We start from the raw sequence: 20982 nt of genomic DNA, 5'->3' as shown, positions 1-20982 counted from the left end.
ATGGGTCATAGTTTATATTCTTTCTCAAACATGCACTTAAATATTTGCAGGTAACCAGCATTTCAAATCAGTTTATTAAAAATTCTCTCCGTGTCTCACTTTTTTTTTTTTTTTTTTTTTTGGATACACCCAAGTGATGGTTGAAGTGAAAAACCAACAGAATTATGAACTCTCGTGTGGCTTGGTCAACCAAAGCCGTCAACACCAGAATCTTGGGGCAGTGGGAAGGCACTGATGTTTGAAGTTCGTGTTGGCTCTCGGGGCCGTGTGTTTGCCATCCCTGGGGAGAGAGGGACTGAGTGGTAAAAGGTGAGCTTTTGCTCTCGGGCTGAGAGTGGCTCAGAGCTGGTGAAATCCCGAAAAGCTAGCGGCGCCGCTTGCCTTCAGAAGAGCAAGTTGGGAACGCGCAGACATCCCCCTTCAAAGTAAGAAGAATTGGGAGTGATTAGAAAAGATCAAAGCTTCTTGGGAAACCACACTGAACCGGTACACAGATCAGAGGTCAGCAAACTATGCAGTTTTAAGTGTTTGGGAAAAAAATCAGGAGAATATTTTGTGACCTAGGAAAGTTATGTGAACTCACATTTCAGCGGCCAGAAGTCACGGTTATTGGAACATGGCCAGGTCCATTCGTCTGTATGTTGTCTGTGACAACCTCTGTGTCTCAGTGGCAGAGCGGAGTAGTTGCAGCAGCAATGGTGTGGCCTGCAAGCCCGAAATATTTACGATCTGGCCTTTCCGGAGAAAGTTTGCCGACGCCTGACCCAGGCAGTGGTATTTATTTAGAACTTGTCCTGACATTGGTGTGTCGGTAAGCATTGGGAAGAGAACAATAGTTAACAATATTTCAGTGGGTTTTGGGGTGGGGAGTGGGTGGAGGTGGGTAGGGGGAGGAGAGACATCACGTCTGATTTCCGCCTGTCACCAACGTCCCCAGCATCGGGCTGCGCCTCACATTTGGACTGTATCATCAGAGTCAGCCGCCCCCGTTCATTTTAGCGGCAGCTTCTCAAACATGAGGCGGGACTTCGGAGAAGGCCGGCTACACGCCTCCGGACCGGCTTCACGTACCAGTCCTCAAAGTGACTCCAGAAAGCCTCCTTGTGAGGTTTGCACCACACCCCGTGAGGATCACTGGTGTGCAGCCGGGGTTGGCACCCTGGTTGGTAGGCAGCCAGAGAGTAAATATTTTGAGCTCCACAGGCCGTCTGGTCTCTGTCGCAGTAACGCCACCCTGCCGTTGTGGTGTGAAAGCAGCCATAGATGATGCAGAAACGTATCAGCCTGGCTGTGCTCCAGTCACACTTGATTTGTGCACACCGAAACTTGAATTTCGTAGCATCCTTGCGCATCGTACGTATGTTCCTCTTTGGAGTTTCTTTCCCCCACCCCCAACCATTTTAAAGTAACAACCATTAGCTTGCCATACAGAAATAGGCAGTGAGCTAGATTGGATCTGTGGGCCATAGTTCGCTGACCCCTGGTAATATGGGTAGTTTACTTGCTGTATTTCTTTCTTTCATTAAAAAAAAACAAAACAAAAAACATTAGCTTGGGAAGGCACTATCATGTTTTAATTTTAGTCGCTGTGGATTTTACTGTGGAAGGCAATTCTACGCACACGTCTGCTTTTCTGCCTACTGCTATTGGATTTTTTTCTTGCTACCTCTGTTGAAATCTAGAAAGACCTTTTTTTCAAACCATTCTCTATTGTTGGGACAGCCATTTGCTTTTTCGTTAATGCATTCAGTGTGTATTTACGAAGCACCCACAACGGTGTGGCAGGCAGGTGGCCATGGCAAGCCGGGTGCTCCGGGGAAGGGGGGGGGCAGTGATGGCCGAGATAGACTTGGTCTCTGCCCCCGTGGATCTCTCTGGCTCGCAGGGAAGAGGTCAGTCATGCACAGTGCTTGGCAGATCACAGCATGCACTGAAGGTGTGGACTTGAGCATTTATTTCCACGGTCCCATGATACGTGCGTTATGCAGGTGGACGCGGCCCACGTGCAGTAAGTAGTCTGTATCCTGGGAAACAGGGTGGTGTTTCACATTAGTGGCGTTGGGCATTTGAGTGTACCGATGGCAGAAACTTCTCCAGAAATCAGTCCACAATTAGAGTTGGAAATTGTCACGCCAGTTGGAGGTTTTCCTTTGACCCTGTGCCCTAGTGCAAGCCTCTGTGTCTTTCCGGGTAAGTTGAACTGCTTCAGGTTGGGGGCGTTTCCGTTTTCTTCTGGCCCAGTAAGCGTGAGACTCCCGTTAGGCACGACTGAAAGGCGGCCATTACCACAACCAGTCAAGGGAACCGGGGAGGACATCGAGGCCTGCACAGCCCTGCCGCTTGTAGGTTTTGGGGATTACAAGGGAAAAAGTTAATGCTTTACCAAAAAGTAATAAATTTAAAAATGCTGCCCTATGTAAGTAAGCCTTGTTTGAATGACTAGTGAGATTGCACAGTGGCTTGCATAGGAAAAAACAAACCCCAGAGTAAAATGGTGAGCCGGAAGTGCTTTCCTGCTTTGTATCGTTTTCCCAGTTACAGACAGGAAACATTCAAGTGTGTTTTCAAGCACAGAACATTGGACACAAAGAAGGCTCTGACGAAGCAGAAAAAGACCCGCATACAAAAAGTTTAGGTCTGTGGAGAAAAATGTCTGATTGAAAACAATGTGATTTAGCAAGTGTTTTTTTTTTTAATCGTTGGCTTGCGCTGTCTCTAGGTGCCTTGATAAGCTTAACATATTGCTCTCCCTCTTTGCTTTATTCATGAATTTTTAAAATCTGATCAAAAATCACATCTCAGGGGCGCCAGGGTGGCTCAGTCGGTTGAGTGTCCAACTCTTGATTTCGGTTCAGGTCATGATCTCGCGGTTCAGATTGTGAGATTGAGCCCTGCATCAGATTCTGGGCACTGATCTCGAGGAGCCTGCTTGGGATTCTCCCTCTCTCTCTGCCCCTCCCCTAGTCACACTCTCCCTGTCTCTCTCAAAATAAATAAGTAAACTTAAAAAAAAAATCACATCTCAGTAAAAACCAAGTTTCTGTGGCTAATATACTCTTTGAATGGGCACCGTGGCCAGTATTCTGAGTAATTGCTAGACTTCCCTGGGTAAAAGTTCTACTGGCAGATTCTCTGGTAAAGATGAACACTCCCAAACAGTTCAGCATAGAAAGGGCTGAGCCTTGGACCAGACACAGTGATGAGAAAGATCGAGTCATTTGGAGCACGTATTGGGGGAGGTAGGGACCATGGTGGTTCCCTAAAATTAAGGTGGGGCTAGCATAGACCAATGGGGGTATCTTAGTGTGAAGGAGCCACCCCAATTTGTATGTTACATTCCAGACTCCTGATTCGTCACAAAAAGTAATCTTACCAGATAGCCTGTATTCATGGTTTAGACGATTTAATATTAAAACCTCCATAGTACCCAAAGCTGTCTACAGATTCAGTACAGTTCCCATCAAAATTCTAATGGCATTCTTCACAGAAAAAAGAAAAACAATTGTAAAATCCACATGGAACCACAAACGACTGAAACAGCAAAAGCAATCCTGCGCTAGAAGAACAAGGCTGGAGGCGTCACACTTCCCGATTTCAAACTCCTTGATCCTGGAACAACGTGGGTTTGAATTGCATGAGTCCACGTATATGCAGATTTTTTTTTGCAGTACAGTACTGTAGATGTATTTTCTCTTCCATACAATTTGCTTAATAGCATTTTCTTTCTAGGGGTGCCTGGCTGGCTCAGTCGGTTAAGCGTCCAACTTCCACTCAGGTCATGGTCTCGCAGTTCGTGAGTTCGAGCCCTGCATTGGGCTCTGTGCTAACAGGCTCAGAGTCTGAAGCCTCTCTGTCCCTCACCTGCACGCGCACACACACACACACACTCTCTCTCTCTCTCTCTCTCTCTCTCTCTCAAAAGTAAATAAACATTAAAAAATGTTAAAAAGTAATTACATTTTCTAACTTTCTTTATTGTAAGAATACATTAAACAATGCACATAACATATAATACATATTAACCAACTATTTATGTTCTCAGTGATGTTTCTGGTCAACAGTAGCTACTAGTAGTTAAATTTTCAGGGAGTTAAAAGTTACGTGCCAATTTTTCACTGCACAGGGTCAACACCCCTAACTCCTATGTTGGTCAAGGGTCGGCTGTATATTACAAAGCAGTAGTCATCAAAATAGGATGGTATTGGCATAAAAAAGATACATAAATGGAACAGACTAGAAAGCCCAGAAATAAATCTGATTAAGAAGAGATATTGGATCTCTTTCTAAAATTAATTTTATCAGTGTAATATGTGGCTGAGTGTCCATAAAGGCAGGAAACATAGTGTCAACTTATTTTCAAGCTGTATGTTAACATTTTCGTATAATATGTTCCACATAGATTTCAGTCTCCAGATACCTTTTTAGGTAAAGTACCTCTAAATTGAAAGCAAAGGGTCTAGTTGGTAAAATGAAACAAAGGATAATAAATACATTGATTTGCTTTGTAATCAAATGACTTGATTACAGGGGTGTCAAATGACTCGACTTAAATCACTGTTTGAACCAGAAGTCCCACTATGGCACCTCGATTGCCGTCATTCTGGGTATTACGTACAGCAACAGTGCTGCCCCTTTGGACTGCAGAGGAGTCCTCGGAAAGTAGCGTGATCTGGCAACTGAGGCTCGAGCAACTCAGGATGTTCCTCTGCCGATTGATGGCCGCCAGGTCGGCTTTCTGGAAAGGTCTACATAGTTAATGATAATTGGAAAGCATGAGTGGGAGAACGCTGTGAAAGTACTTTGTTTCTTTTTAAAGTAAAGATGAGATGCCTGAAGGAAGTACTCAGTTGTTACTATTTGTGTGTGTATCATTGAATCACGTTCCTGGATTTGTGACAAACGTGTTTCAGTAAGGCTGTCAAGCTCAGAAATGATCATTTAAAATTTTTTTTTTTTCAACGTTTATTTATTTTTGGGACAGAGAGAGACAGAGCATGAATGGGGGAGGGGCAGAGAGAGAGGGAGACACAGAATCGGAAACAGGCTCCAGGCTCTGAGCCATCAGCCCAGAGCCTGACGCGGGGCTCGAACTCCCGGACCGCGAGATCGTGACCTGGCTGAAGTCGGACGCTTAACCGACTGCGCCACCCAGGCGCCCCAGAAATGATCATTTTAGGAACTGAAGGTTCAGCTTCTCTACAGCGCTCTTTATTTATTTATTTTAAATTTATTTTAAGTAGGCTCCATGCCCAATGTGGGGCTCAAACTCATGACCCCCAGATCTAGAGTTGCACATTCTACCGACTGAGCCAGCGAGGCGCCTCTAGAGCAGTCTTCTCTCCAAGGGTGGCCTGTGGGTCTCGGCCATGGAATTCTGGGAGGAAAGGGCCTCTTAAAGAAGCAGGATCGTGTTCCAGACCTGCTTTTGAACAGAGGTGAGGCCTGGAAACTGGCATTTTAAATCCGCACACTCCCCACCCTCAGTGATTCTATACACGCCCAGGTCTGGGAGCCACTGGTCTCGAGGCTTTGTTCTTGTTTGGGGTTGCTATTCTTTGCAGACTTTTGTTTGCTGGTTTTTTTCTTTGGTTTTGCTCAAGGAGCCCTCTGATGTCAACATTGGTGGAATTTCTCCCCACGTTATCATTCATTTCTGCCTGTTTTGTTTATTTTTTATTTTTTTATTTTAGAGAGAGAGAGCATGCATACACAAGCGGGGAACGGGGGGAGACAGGGGCCGAGGGAGACAGAGAGAACCCCAAGCAGGCGCCACCCTCCACACAGAGCCCGACGTGGGGTTTGATCCCACGACCCTGGATCATGACCTGAGCTGAGGTCAAGAGTTGAATGCTCGACCGACCGAGCCACCCAGGCGTCCGTCCCTAGCTGTTTTGTTTTAAACTCTGGGATAATAATTGTTACATTTCACGAGTTCCTTTGCATTTCTGGATTTCTGACTCTGAGCTTTTCATTTTTTCCCACAGAGCTGAGAAAACAGAAGTCCTCAGTGAAGATCTGTTACAGGTAACAAAATAAAATCTTCTTAAAGTGCTTTGCTTAAAGAGGAAAACAAAACAAAGCCTCATCGGCGAGAACTGAAGCAGATCTGTGTACGAACGTCTGTATGTATGATCTGAGACACGATGAGACTGATCGGCATGGTCCCGAGCAGGAAAGAAAAGCAGTTGGGTTGCACGGTGATAAAAAGGGGATCTGGAACTTCGGTGTCATGCTGTGAAGTTCAGATGGGGCTGTCCTGCTTTCAAGTGCCAGGTGTCGGGGTGGGGTGGGGGAGGCGCTGGCTGGCCTGGCCGGTCCACCGGCACTGCAGCCTGGTCACGGGTCCCGGGCAGGCTGCGGGCCTGTCGCTCGCTGCTATGACGGTGTCCTTGATGGGACAGGCCCTGCCAGCAACAGCCTAGAGTTTCCACTTCTTGCCTCTCATGCTATCCTCCTCCACTTCTGGGCTGAGTTGGCTCCTGACGGACATAGAGTCTCAGTGACGGTGACCAGACCTGTCAGAACCACCCTGAGGCCCTGAGGTGGCCTGTTACCAGCCTGGACTTTTCTGCCCTGCAGGAGGGATATTTCCTGCAGGGACCTCGGCCGGGGCCACTGCACTTCGTCTCTCACAGGCTTCCCTAACTTTGGGGCTGGGGGTTTCTTCCAGAAGGCCTGGGACCCTTTGTGCACATCCCTTCACTCGGCCTCAACCCCGTTCCGTCTCCGCCCACCTCACGGCACGCCGGGAAAGACAGAACCCTTCTGCACTGAGGTTTCTCTTAAGCCTCCTTGCTTGTGTCCTTGCTTCTCATTCCATGACCTTCGGCAGGTCTTTTCACCTGAGCCCCTGAAGACCAGCAGTCTGCTCCCGGGTGACTTTCTGTCTCTTCCCACAGAGAGGAGCTGGCATAGCTTAGAAAAATGATGCCATGCCAGCCCATGTCAGAACATCCTTCTAAATTATGACAGCCACCTGCAGGTAGAAGATTCTAAGAGCACGTTTTTTTTGTTGTTGTTGTTGTTTTTAAGGACCGGAAGTTTTTATTAAGAGTAGGAGGGTTTTTTTTTTTAAAGAATTATTAGATAATCATATTCTTCTTTTTTTTATTTTTCTTTTTAACGTTTATTTTATTTTTGAGAGAGAGAGAGAGAGGGAGAGAGAGAATGTGAGCAGGGGAGGGGCAGAGAGAGAGGGAGACACGGAATCTGAAGCAGGCTCCAGGCTCTGAGCTGCCAGCACACAGCCCAATATGGGGCTTGAACTCCTGAACCGTGAATTCATGAGCTGAGCCAAAACTGGACACTTAACCAACTGAGCCACCCAGGAGCCCTGACAATCTTATTCTTAGTAATATTTGCTCATTGGCTTTGATCGTATATTTCAGCTTCACTTTCAGACTTTCAGAAATGTTGCTTGGGCTCGATAACCTTTAACTAGACTAGGTTTCACATCAGTGTTCTCTCTCCCACATCCCACGTTAGTAATAAATATGCACAACCTCCTTGAACCCTTGAAGCCCCAGGCCTTGCAGGCAGTTTGAGGACTGCAGAATTCCCACAGGAGGCAGGTGGCAACTGTCTGCTCCTGTCCCTTTCTTAGAACATCCACGGGGGCCTCAAGAGTTTGCCAGTTTCAAGGAACGCCTTGTTTCATCATGCAGATGCTTACCCGCCCCCCCCCCCCCATACGAAATGATTCCCAGAGCTCCTGTGACAACGGTGGCAGGCAAGAAGCAGCATCACTCTCTCTCGGTGGACGTGTGAGGCTTACGTGGCACGGATGGTCACACTGGGTGCCTGTGAGCATGTGCTCCGTCGTCTTCCTGCCTGGGTCTGAATCCTGGCCTGAAACTTACCAGCCGTGAGGCCGTGCGGCCGTGGGCAGCAAGCTGTCCAATCCCTCTGTGCTTCGGTCCCCTCACCGGCCACACCCGCCACACCCGGTTACTGTGACAAGTCGGTTAATACAGGTCACACTCATGGAAGGTGCCTGCTACATAGCAAGCAACTTCTACAAGTTCGCTACCCTTATTGTATCAGTACTGAAATCTGCATCACTCAGGGCGCCTCGGTCGGTTAAGCGACCGACTCTTGATTTTTGGCTCAGGTCATGATCTCACAGTTTGTGGGTTTGAGCCCCGCACTGGGCTCTGTGCTGACAGCATGGAACCTGCTTGGGATTCTGTCTGTCTCTCTACCCCTCCCCTGCTCGCTCTCTCTCTAAAAAATAAATAAATATTAAAAAAAATTTTTTTTTTCATCATTCATGTGGTTTTTGTCATTTTAAAACACTGATTAGGAAATCACGGAAGGCATGTGAGCAATTAGTACACCTGAGGAGGCTGATGGTTTGCATTTGTTAGGAAATTGCTGAATTAAGTTAAAACGGACACATCCCCAGGCTTGCTCCCAAGTGACTGGGTCCGTGGTCAAGATTCACTTCATCCACCATTGCTATATGATGTTGAATAAGAGAATGCACGAATGAAACAAGGTGAACAGAGCAGGGTGAACACCCACAATGTGTGAAAACAAAGCAGAATTCAGGGGCACCTACGTGGCTCAGTCGGTTAAGCGGCCGACTTCGGCTCAGGTCACGATCTCACAGTTCGTGAGTGTGAGCCCCGCGTCGGGCTCTGTGCTGACGGTTCAGAGCCTGGAGCCTGTTTCACATCCTGTGTCTCCCTCTCTCTCTATCCCCGCCCTGCTCGCGCTCTCTCTCTCTCTCTCTCTCTCTCTCTCTCTCTCTCTCTCTCAAAAACAAACGCTAAAAAAATAAGATAAATTAAAAAAAGAAAGCAAGCAGAATTCATTTTCCCCAGTCCTGGTATTCTGCAAGCAAAGACAGATTCCCAGGACTTACAGAAGCCAGATGAGGCCAGCTACCATTATGTCCACTCACCAGGACTGAAGACTGAGTCTGAGGAATGCCCCCAGTTACACAGAGGGAAGGAAGAAAACTCAACCGAGAACCACCTCTACGGGAATGTGGCCTGGAGCATGAAGGGGTGAGAAAGTCCACCAAGGTCTAGCCTTAGATCTGTCCATAATTATGTGACACGGGGCAAAGCCTTTACTGCTCTTACCATTTAAAAATAAAATGAGATGAACAAAATAAAATCAATAAACTTAAAATGAAATAAGCAATGAAATTAGCCACCATGCATTCAGTCACGTGCCTCCCGCTACACATCATCTCATGAACTCCCATAATAGTCCAGAGAAGTTATCCCTTTATAAACAAAGCCCTGGCGGGGGCACCGGGGTGGTTCAGTTACTTGAGCGTCCATCCAAGCCTTATTTCGGCTCAAGTCATGATCTCACAGTTCGTGGGATCAAGCCCCGTGTCAAGCTCCAGGCTGCCAGCGCAGAGCCTGCTTGGGATTCTCTCCACCCATCCCCACCCCGCTCCTTCCCTGCTCATGCTCTCTCTCAAAATAAGTAGAGAACTTTTTTAAAAACAAATCAAAATCAAAAACAAGGACCTGGGGCTCAGAAAGATCCAAATAACAACTAATAACCTGCTCAGCAGCCGGGCAATCCTGAAAACGCTCTTGTACAAATTAACTCGCTTACTCCTCACTACACCTTATTAACGTCGGGACTGTTAGTATTCTCATTTTCCTGATCAAGAGACAGCACGGAGAGGTTATGAAACTTGTCCAGGTCACACAGCTAGGCAATCTACCTCCAGAGCATGGACTCCCAACCACCCTACAATTCTGCCTAAGGGCACCCGGCCAATCCTAAGAGCCAGGGCCAGGACTCGGACCCACGCTGAGTAATTCCAAAGCTCTAAAACAGAAGCCTTCCCACCACATCAGAAGAGAAAAACAGGCAACCAGCGGGCCAAACTCGGGGATCTTACAAATTAGGAATTTTACATTAAAATTCTACACTGTAGCTTCTCCTGAAAAATTGGGGGTTCTCAACTCCGGGCTCCCATGTCCACATGGGAACGAGGTGGCACTGAGCAGGGGTGAACTGTGGTTCACCAGAGTCCCCAGCACTCCTGTCTGCCTTACACCTGGCCAACTTCCTCCACTGCATCACCTGCCTGCCTCGGAAGGAATCAGGGTTCGCTACCCTGACACCCATATGTTAGCCAAAATTCCTTCCATCGCGATCTATGACTCTATAATTAATACAACGGTAAAATGTGAACTTTACAAAGTTTTTGTAAAGGCCAAGAGAGAAGTTCCAAAAACCCTGGCTGCGAGTTTGCAGGAAGTTAAGAAATCAGGAACGCTGGGAATTGCTGGAATCGATTTAAAAAGGAGATGTGTGTGTGGCCAGAGGCGGAAGGAAAAGAGTGAGTGGAAATTTATACTGAGGTTGCTCAGAGAGGGTTAGCCACCACGCGAACGCATACAGCACGCAAAGGTCTTGGAGCTTCCTTTTACCTGTTCATGGTTTATGAACACAGCTGTCTCAAAACTGTTAGCTGCCCACTTGAGAAGGTTGGCCGACTGCTCCGGAGTCATGTAAACCAGCACACGTTCCGTTATCAGCAGTGTTGGCAATCTTCAGAGAAGAAAAAAGGCACATAAGTATGTATTCATCAAATCGGGACTCTAACGGCAGCCACGGATAGTGCTGGCAGGGCAGGAAAACCCTGGGGTGCACACCGCAGGAAGAGGAGAAGCCCCGGATAGCACGTCAACTATCAGGGCGCTAAGAGGCGGAGAGCCCCGTTGTGACCCAAAGTTTCAGACCGTAACAACGTGAGCACTGAGCAAGGTTTTGTCTGGCTGGCTCCAAATTCTCCCCCGGCATGCCCGCACATGGTGACGAGGTGGCCCTGCAGACCCCTTGCTCCCAGGTAGTCTAGTTCCCTTCCCCTGGAATCTGGGTTAGGCCTGTAACTTGCTGTGGCCAATACAACAGTAGCAAACACGACGCAAGCGGAAGCTGAAAATCACTTGCACGTTGGCCCTTGCCCTCTTGCTCAGCAGCCTGAACCAGTGTGGCAATGAACCCAAGCCGGCTTGCTATCGGAGGGGAGGCCCTGTGCGTGAGAATGAGGCATCCGCATAGGAGGGAACCCCAGGGGACCTCAGCTGCAGCTGGCTCCAGTGGAAGAACCACCCAGCTAAGCCCAGTCCAAATGGTCAACTCACACAATCCTGAGCAACTTGTGAACTGCTCTGAATTGTGAGTTGTTCGAGACCGCTGAGGCTGCAGAGATTTTGGTACACGTCAAAAGCTGACTGATAAAATGCAGAAATACTGCTATCCCTTCAACAGAATCTAATTCTTCTCACACAGACTTTTGTCATCAAGAATTAAAAACAACACGAACAGTCTTCAGCAAATGACACATTAGTATGCGGTCTGAGTTACCAGACCCGAAGTAACGAACAAATTACGAAACAGGAAAAGCAATAAACTCCTACAGAAATCTCTAAAAGCTTTACATGTTGGAAGGGAACACAGGCAGCCCTAAATTATGTGAGCTCTGCTGATTTATTCCTGCTCCTTCTGACTCCTTTACTGGATCCTCCTCCTTCTCTGCCCCTTTACGCTGCTGTTCCTCATGGCTGGTTGCTAGTTTTCTCACAAAGCACGTAGATTATTTTTGCCTATTTTTATTGGCGGGGAATTTCAAAACAAATAAATTGTCTGAACTGAAAATACCCAAGAAATTTGCTGAAAAGAACATCGTGTACGTTAGTGTCAGAATGTAACCCATGCAGTTAGACTCAGTGCCTGGACTCATGATCACTAGAGAGAAAGGCTACCCACAAATGCTGCTGGCTTTGACCTGACAGTCCCGACTATCCACTGTTACTGTTTATCAGGATTTCCTTTTTTTTTTTTTTTTTTTTTCCTTTTTTTGACAAGGAAATGTTGTACAACTCAAGTGACTTAAAAATATACACCCAGGGGTGCCTGGGTGGCTCAGTCGGTCAAGCATCCAACTTCAGCTCAAGTCATAATCTCACAGTCCATGGGTTCGAGCCCCACATCGGGCTCTGCTCACCGCTCAGAGCCTGGAGCCTGCTTCGGATTCCGTGTCTCCCTTTCTCTCTGCTCCTCCCCGGCTCGTGCTCGCACTCTCTCTCAAAAATAAATAAACACTAAATGAAATTAAAAATATATATCCAGGTGCGCCTGGGTACCCCAGTCAGTTGAGCATCTGACTTGATTTCGGCTCAGGTCATGATCCGAGGGTTATGGGATTGAGCCCTGTGTTGGCACTCCACGTTGAGCATGCAGCCTGCTTGGGATCTTATCTCTCTCTCTCGTTTTCTCTACCCCTCTCCCTGACTTGCACATGCTCTCTTTCTCTCTCTCTAAAATAAATATATATGTATGTGTATACAAATACACACACACATATGTATGTATATATCTACAAATGCTCTCTGGACCCAATTGGGTCATGGTACAAAGAATGAGAGAACTAAATCCAGAGGATAGACAATGAAGTCCAAGATGAAGTTGAAAATCAGAAAGAAAAACATTAAAAGGAAGTTTAAAGTAAGCAATTTTTTTTAACCTAAGTCTAAAACCCCAGATTATATCAATAGGAACGATTAGAAAAAGTGAGTGGGTGGAAAAAAAAGTTTCAAAACCTCAATAGGTTGGTAATTAGAGAAAAACAGTTCCAAAAACGTTTTTATTGATTTAAAAAATTTTTTTTAATGTTTATTTATTTTTGAGAGACAGAGCACAAGCAGGGGAGGGGCAGAGAGAGAGGGAGACACAGGATCTGAAGCAGGCTCCAGGCCTCCAGGCTCCAAGCTGTCAGCACAGAGCCTGATGCAAGGCTCGAACCCACGAACCATGAGACCACGAACTGAGCTGAAGTCGGATGCTTAACCGACTGAGCTACCCACGTGCCCCTCCAAAAACCTTTTTAATGCAAAAGGCACCGACTATTACATACGGTATTACCACATGGGGGGAAGCCAGGTGGAGAAGGCTACGTGGGAATTTCCTGTACAGCTTTTGCAACTTTTTTTTTACAAATTTGAATTATTTGAAAATGAAAAGTTAGACACGTTTACAGTGTAGTTTTAAGAGGTAGCTTCGCCAATATTAAAAACAGGATTAATACTTTTCAGAAGAGAAGTCTAAGTGAAGCGAAAACAGCCCACGGAGGAAAACACAGAGCACAAATGAACCCCAGAGAACTATGGATGTAATTCTAATACTTGTGATAGCCGCTGTTCCTTATCCATTTTGTAAATCTCCAGAAGTGAGGCAAACTTGCCTATCAGGAGCTCCCCTGATTAATTTTTTTTTAAGTGTATTTACTTATTTTGAGAGAGACAGAGGGCAAGCAGGGGAGGAACAGAGAGAGAGGGAGGAAGAATCCCAAGCAGGCTCTGTCAGCACAGAGCCCAATGTGGGGCTCAATCTCATGAACCATGAGATCACGACCTGAGCCGAAATCAGAAGTTGGATGCTTAACCAACTGAGCCACGCAGGCATCCCAAGAGCTCTCCTGATTTGTAAGTGGTTATTTCCCTGGCTATGTAGCACATTTGCCCAAATGGTGTGTTTCTACGTTCGCAGCGGGTTGCTGCTGGTTACCACTGCAACTGTAATAATCTACAGATTATAGCTTATGCGCCAATTTCCGTTCAACTGCTTTCACACGCATACTTAATATAATCTCCAAGCTGTCAGCGCAAAGCCTGACATGGGGCTCGATCTCCCCAACCGTGAGATCATGACCTGAGCGGAAATCAAAGAGTTGGACGCTTAACCAACTGAGCCACCCAGGCGCCCTGCAGTTGTAGGTTTCTATACATAGAATTATCTTCTCTCAAACTTTATGGTATTAGGCATCAGTATGTCATAAAAGCAATACACGTGATTCTGATGTGAAAACAGGAGAAACATTGCTTCTCAAAAACTTAGAAAACCTCCCTCATAGCCATGAAATGATAAACATTTCAGAATTAAAAACGGAACACGGGTCTCATGCTGCACTTTCACCTGACCTTATTTCGTATTCGCATGAAATCACAAACGCGTAAGAGGTTAAAACAAGATCTCACTGTGGATTCATGTTCCATTTCTTTAGCTTCTCTTCGAGTTCAGGTGAATCTCGGAGATCTGCTCCAATAATGGCATAGCTCTTTGAATCCAACAGGTGTCCATCTGGAAAGAGATTATCATTTCAACAGAAATTCATCCAGAGATGGTCATTTCAATGGATTTCTTTTCAAAATTAAATTATTTTTTCTCCATTACACAAATACATGTCCCACTGCAAAAAGGAAAAAAAAAAAATCAGGAAGGAGGAGGGTGGAATGAACGAAAATCACATCTTCCAACTATTAATGTTTTGGTATAGAACATTCCAGTCTTTCTTCTATACATACAACATAACCCCATACACACAACATAAGCACATTTTCTGTCACACAAATACGTACACACACATCACACAGGAAAAAGAAAACAGGGCCAATTCTTCTTTTGAAAACTGCTTTTCCTACTTAACAGTAATATCAATGACATCATCGTCTGTAATGATTTCCTAGCATTCCATCAGTGGATAAAACGACTTACTCAGCCAAGCCCTCACGATTAGGCCTGTGGTATCTCCAAATTTTCTCCATCTGAGGCACTGCGATGAGCATCTTTGTATAGACCTCATGAAGCACCTGTCCAGTTAAGTAGGTCTCTAGGAGTAGAATTAGGAGGTCAAAGGGTAACCTATTTAAGTATTGGTACCGATCGGCTGGCCACTCTCTAAATGTCGTGCCAATTTGTGAGATACTGTGTTTAAAAGAAAATAGCTTCTAAAGTATTTACAAATACAATGATGACATTTGCTTGAAAATGCTCCCACAGAGGTCAGACAGAATTGGTTTCTATAGTGGTTCTCGAGCTTTGGCAGTCATCAGAATCACCTGGCGGGCTTGTTAAAACAGACTGATGGCTTCTACCCCCCAGGTTTCTGATGTAGCAGATCTTCCAGAAGTAGACATTTTGTCAAATTCTTTCAAAAGCTAGACATCTGTATTTCCAACAAATGCTCCGCAGTGGTGATGTCACTAGTCCAGGACTACACTTTTAGAACCACTGGAACGGATGAAATTGGCCACAGTTAAAAGTTCCGTGATGGGTACATGGAGGTTCATTTACTTATTTATTTTGAGAGATGGCGGGGGGTGGGGGTGGGGGGAGAGTGGGGTAAGGGTGGAGAAAGAGGGAGAGAAAGAATCCCAAGCAGGCTCTGTGCTAATAACACAGAGTCCAGTGCAGGGCTCAAACTCATGAACTGTGAGATCCTGACCTGAGCCCAAATCAAGACTTGGCCATTTGACTGACTGAGCCACCCAGACGTCCCCCTTGATTTACTCATTCGGACTTACTTTTCATTGTGTGCCCATTTAGATACTTTTAAGTTTCACCTCATGCATATTTCAGCTTTAAGAAATGATCAATTTCAAGATGCGTATTTTTTCTCAGTTTCACATTTCTGAAATGAGGATGCATCAGTCAATAACGTTTCGGTTTAACTTAGCAGCACCTTTTCTTTCCTGATGGAAAATAAATAGTGTGATTCTTGCAATCACAGCCTCAAAGGTTTAATGAAATAGGGCAATTTTTCAGTGAAAGTGTGTCAGTGTTATCATCGCCTATCACTTTTCTCAAATTTTCACTCACATTTGTATTTTCATTAATTTTTATTTCAACTGTCCCTCTCCCAGTATGATGGCAAGATCAAAAACTATCAAGGACAGGACTAGAAAATTTGCCTACACAAGACACAAACCCAGAGTTAAAAACCAAGTGAAAGGCTAGGAAAGAAATCTGCCAATCAACAGTTGATGAGGGATTTATATCAAAGAACATTGCTTTATGTTGTAAAGGATTCCTATAAATTGAAAAGAAAATGAAACAATGCAACTGGAAAATATATGAGCAAAGGAAATTTACAAAGAAATCCCACAGGCCAACAGAAGGAAGGGTACTCCGTTCCACTAGCCCGTTCAAAGTTATAAAAATTTAAAACAAACAAAAAAAGTTACAAAAAATTTTTTAATTCATAGATTTGGCAGACTGGCAGGAATTTTTAAAAATGGTAGTAGCCAGTGTTAGCGAGGGTGTAGGGAAAGAGAACCCTCATCTACTCTAGTGAAAATACAAATTAGTCGAAAGGGTCTTGAAGCACGGCTTGGCAGTAGCTATTAGAATTCATAAGGTACAATTTTTTGAACTGGCAATTCCTGCAAATATGCACCTATAACTAGGCTTTCTACAAAACTGTTTCACAGGAAACCATAAAGAAGGCGGCAATCTAAAGGACCATCAGGAGCGAAGACGTTAAGTAAAATGGAATTTCCATGCAGAGGAGTACTACGAAGTCACCAGAAATAACGAGGTAGATCTAATATGGCAACATGAAGACAGCCGTGCTTCACTAGGATGCACGAAGAACAAGTTTCAAAACAGTACGTGTAAATGATTCGCTTTACTAAAATTATACATAAAACTGTATTTATTTATTTATAGAAGTATAGATTCCCTCTTTCAACAAATGCATGTTGATCTACATCATATATATTTATTTATTCAATATAGGCATACATTCCTTCAACAAAAATTTACTGAACCTTTTGCGGGCCGGGCACGGGATTCTATTTCCATGTGTATTTTCTTACGCGTGATATTTACCTGCCTCTAGGTACACTGTCCATCCACAGGAGAAAACACCCTGCACGGTGGTTATCGTGGTGGGGGGAGAGATTACGCAGGGTCTTTACTTTCTACTTGAGCTGTTTCTACACTGATGGGTCGAAGGCAACGCAAAGGGCTAACCCTTTCATTACAGCTAATCCTTCTGACGCAAATATTTTTTTAAAATTTTTTTTTCAACGTTTTATTTATTTTTGGGACAGAGAGAGACAGAGCATGAACGGGGGAGGGGCAGAGAGAGAGGGAGACACAGAATCGGAAACAGGCTCCAGGCTCTGAGCCATCAGCCCAGAGCCTGACGCGGGGCTCGAACTCACGGACCGCGAGATCGTGACCTGGCTGAAGTCGGACGCTTAACCGACTGCGCCACCCAGGCGCCCCCTGACGCAAATATTAACCAAATACACAGAAAAGTGTGACGGCTACAATGTAGAGAAAGCAGATGTGCCAGCCAATGGCAAAGCCTGAGGAGGTTCTACTTAAAAATTTGTACGACGGAAACAAAGGATGGAGGAGATATTAGTTTCTGTGGGAGTCTGTTCACTAGGAGCGTGACGAGGGCACTGTGCTGGTGTAGAGGCCTGTCTAGTTGCCTGACGTTTCCTGTGTTCTCTGTGCCCACCATCTAAGGCCATCCTCTCTGAGCATGTTTTCTGGCCTGAATTATTAATAAGCCCCTTGAACTTCTCTGTCAGACACACACTGAACACAATGGGACATTCTGGAAGAGTGTTTGTGATCTTAGTTTCAAAGGCTTAGAAGGGAGGAAAGAGTTGTTGGAAACACTCATACTGAAAACTTACGGGGAAAAACTGAGCCCCGGGGCCAAGGACCTAACGTAACAGGTGAAGCGGGTCAGGTACGAGACAACAGCGGTGGGGATGTGCATTCCCTCTCAGCGAAGCAGCCATGTAGGAGTCAGGGTCTGAGGCTGCCGGACTGGATTTTTCCAAGGAAAAGATTTTCGGGAAGAAGCTCCTATATTTGAAATGTTTGCAACTCACTGAAATGTTTTTCAAAAGATTTAAGATTGGGACCTATGGACACCTAAGAGGGGCCATACAAAAAATTGTTTCAAGTTCCTTCACAGTAAATGTGATGCAGAAGTATACACCCTGTGACCTCATGTGCACACACGCGCAGACTCAGACGCGCAGGCTCACACACACACACACACACACACACACACACACACACACACCATCTTTAAAAAGAAAGGGGAAGAAAAGCAGAGAGGTAGCCCATACTGTATTACTTAGGTTAAGGGTACTTGCCAATTTGCAGTGTGTCCTCTGAATGTAATTCTATAATGGGTTGTAATAAGAAAGGCTTGTGTCTATGGGAAGATGGGAAAGAGAGAGAAATGAGTCAAGTAGCTTAGTTAGTGAAAAAACGCAAACACCCACTACCGAAATGGCCAATAGGTACCGCTACTGCTCAAAGCAAGGGCGACTCCAGAGGGCCTGCTGCTTAATCACGTCTGACCCTAGGCACACACATGAAAAATTCAGTGGATCAGCTGTCAGAGTAGGTCAGTAAGCGTTACACTCTGAACCTGACGTCAAGTCACAAACTGATCACGAAACACTCAAGACGGAGAAATCGCCAAAGATAGGCTAGCGATATGTTTCCAAACGTTCCAGTGTTTTCCAAGCCATCTCTCGTTTCCTGCTTCTGCTCACTCAATTAAAACTTTTAACCATTATTAACCACAGACAACTAAACAAACCGATTCCTACTCAGACCTGACGTTCAGTAACATTTCTGTGATGACTCTGCTCTCCTCCAGAATGTGCAAAAAATTAGACAGCAGAGAGCCGATTTCCGTATCGCAACCACCATACACACATCTTTCACCCCAGAAACCTCCTCTAGGCTTAAGTGAGAGCCCACCTGCTCTTATTTGACTCGGTGTCCTAACAAGCTAGGTCGTATTCTGTGGCTGCACAGCGTCAGATGCCATAGCGCATCTCAAATGCACACTACGTGGGGCGCCCGGGTGGTCAGTCGGTTGAGCATCCAACTCCGTTCGGCTCAGGTCATGATCTCGCACACAGCTCGTGAGGTTGAGCCCTGCGTTGAGCTCTGTGCTGACAGCTCAGAGCCTGGAGCTTGCTTCGGATTCTGTGTCTCCCTGTCTCTGTGCCCCTCCCCAGCTTGCACTCTGTCTCCCTCTCTCAAAAATAAATAAATATTAAAAAAAAATTTTTTTAGATAAAATGCACATTCCGTGTAATATAATCTTGTATTTGGAAAAGGGGAAAACTTGTTTCCATAGGGTAAGTTAGAAAAAAAAAAAAACTTGAAAACTATTTCTAGCTTGTGGGAATTACACCTCTTTAAAGGACAAGGTGAAAGTTTTAATGTTTACTAAAAATTTTTTTAAATGTAAGACTTAAGATTTTGTTTAAATGACTAAGTTAAAAAGAAGGGGAAGAAGTATACGTTAAAAACCACTGAGAAAATCTGACCTTGGGCTTGAGGTCAGGGTTTAAATTTCAGCTTTACCCCTTTGTCAACAGGTAACCTTATGGAAATTAGCTTAACTTCTTTGAGCTTTGGTTTCCTCAACTGCTAATAAAAGCATGTCATTCCTGAGTCGGCTCTGAGGGCTGAATGAGATCATCTGAGTGAAGCATTTCACATGGTGCTCCAAAAGCTCTCAGCAAAGATTCACAAACTCGTCATCTATAACTGCAGAATTCTTAAAACATGGACTCAGGGTGGCCCCCATACTATCTCATATATAGTAAATGGCCAAGTTGGCCTCCCATTATTCATTCAAACGCTATTTACTACACATCTGCTGTGAGACAGGCCCCTTTCTATGCTCTGGAGATACAGAAGTAGCCGGAGCACACATAAAAATTCAGATTATTGGAGCGCCTGGTTGGCTCAGTCGGTTAAGTGTCCACCTTTGGCTCAGGTCATGATCTCACGATTCATGAGTTCGAGCCCCACGTGGGACTCTGTGCTGACAGCTCAGAGCCTGGGCCCTGCTTTGGATTCTGTCTCTCTCTCTGCCTCTCCCCCACTCATACTCTGTCTCCCTCTCTCTCTCTCAAAAATAAATAAAACATTAAAACATTTTTTTTTAATTTCAGATTAAAATTATACCACTATAGGTCATTTCTATTAAGTGTTCAGAGAAATTACGTTAACGGACAGAAGAGTTGCAAGGGAGGGGACATTTCATTTTGAAGACAGTTTGGAATGGGGATCTTGGGGCCAGAAAGAAGGTGGGAAGGGGGTAAAAGGGAAGAGTCCCCTAAAATGAGGTCTCTGGCGTTCAGACGGGCCACCTCCTGAACGCTGCCCCTGAATCCTACCGGGCTCTCTCATCTGGTCAAAGCCATACTCACTTGATGCTGTGCAGCTTTCTCGTGACTATCATGGGAAAGTCCACTTCAAAATATTTACTTGGGAGAAGATCTTCATCCTGAGGAAAAACACGCAGTAAGCTTTAGAATTATGTATTCACTCCTACATTTACTGACCACCTTCATGTACCGAGCGAGTACTAGGCCCCGAAGAGCATCAGGGCACTTAAGGGTTTGACATCCAGGAACGATATGGGCAGAGATGTATTTTCCAGATTACTGTGGTCTCCGCGTGGGGAATGGATGGAAGACAGGAGTCAGGGGTTCACAGCTGTCCAGGGAAGAAGTCACGGGGAGCCTGAACTGGGGGACCAGTGCCTGGGATGGAGGTGGGGGTATGTGGAGGCGCTGGGGGAGTAGGACCTGACAGAATTTTCCAAAAAGCAGATCGAGAGGACTCAGAGAGGGTCAGGACACCAATGCTGACCAGCATTTGAGGGATAAAATGGAATAAAACAGCAAAAATGCCGAAGCATCGCACACAGTGGGGGTGAGTACTGTTTTGTGACACGTTTACTTTTTTCTGTGAGGGGAGGATACAGCGGGTGGTAAAGGGCAGGTGCTCTGGAGCAGGGGACGGGGGTTCGAATCCCAGCTCCACCGCCTGTCTGCTGCGAGGCCCCAAAGTCACTCCACTCCCTGGGCCAAGTTTCCCTCCTCTGCGAAGCAGAGACAGGGACAGCACCTCACGGGGTTGTGAGGAGTAATGAGGAAATAAGTACACACAAGGGACACTCAGAACAGGACCTGCCTTAGTAAGTGCCACGTGTGTGCCTTTATCATTGACTGTCACGGGGACAGGGCGCCGAGGTGGCTCCGTCGGTTAAGTGTCTGACATTGGCTCAGGTCATGATCTCACGGCTCGAGAGTCTGAGCCCCACGTAGGGGCCAGGGCCCGCTTTGGATCTTCTGTCCCCTTCTCTCTCTGCCCTTC

General features: G+C 45.7%; 2 protein-coding genes across 18 annotated transcripts in view; one reads left to right on the top strand and one right to left on the bottom strand.

Moving 5' to 3' along the window:
• The window catches only part of LOC147573022 (leucine carboxyl methyltransferase 1-like), a 44572-nt gene that overhangs the window by 430 nt on the left and 23160 nt on the right, over positions 1-20982 (bottom strand). Inside the window, exons 4-7 of the mRNA XM_086692486.1 lie at positions 20031-20107; positions 17943-18004; positions 14016-14118; positions 10407-10527 (exon numbers count right to left, since the gene is read on the bottom strand). Of these exons, the coding sequence (XP_086548612.1) occupies positions 10407-10527; positions 14016-14118; positions 17943-18004; positions 20031-20107 (363 nt within the window). The remainder of the gene's footprint in view (positions 1-10406; positions 10528-14015; positions 14119-17942; positions 18005-20030; positions 20108-20982) is intronic.
• Positions 1-20982, top strand: part of LOC147573023 (uncharacterized) — a 115015-nt gene that overhangs the window by 89058 nt on the left and 4975 nt on the right. For 5 of the 17 annotated variants that reach the window (XR_015245563.1, XR_015245560.1, XR_015245568.1 and 2 more), the window contains 3 exons: positions 5985-6024; positions 16248-16424; positions 20436-20538. Coding sequence is in view for 6 of the 17 variants with exons in the window: in XM_086692492.1 (XP_086548618.1) it covers positions 5985-6024; positions 8909-8921 (53 nt within the window). In the remaining 11 variants the exon portion in view is untranslated. Of the gene's footprint in view, positions 1-5984; positions 6025-6899; positions 6983-8908; positions 9024-16247; positions 16425-20432; positions 20539-20982 lie in introns of those variants that run through there. The other 12 variants (XM_086692487.1, XM_086692488.1, XM_086692489.1 and 9 more) reach the window with 7 other exon arrangements.

The sequence above is a fragment of the Puma concolor genome, chromosome E3, assembly GCF_028749965.1.
Source record: "Puma concolor isolate L17-30 chromosome E3, mPumCon1.1.hap2, whole genome shotgun sequence".
NCBI lineage: Eukaryota > Metazoa > Chordata > Mammalia > Carnivora > Felidae > Puma > Puma concolor.
Note: the sequence above shows the minus strand (reverse complement) of the source record. Positions and strands in the feature narration are given on the sequence as shown.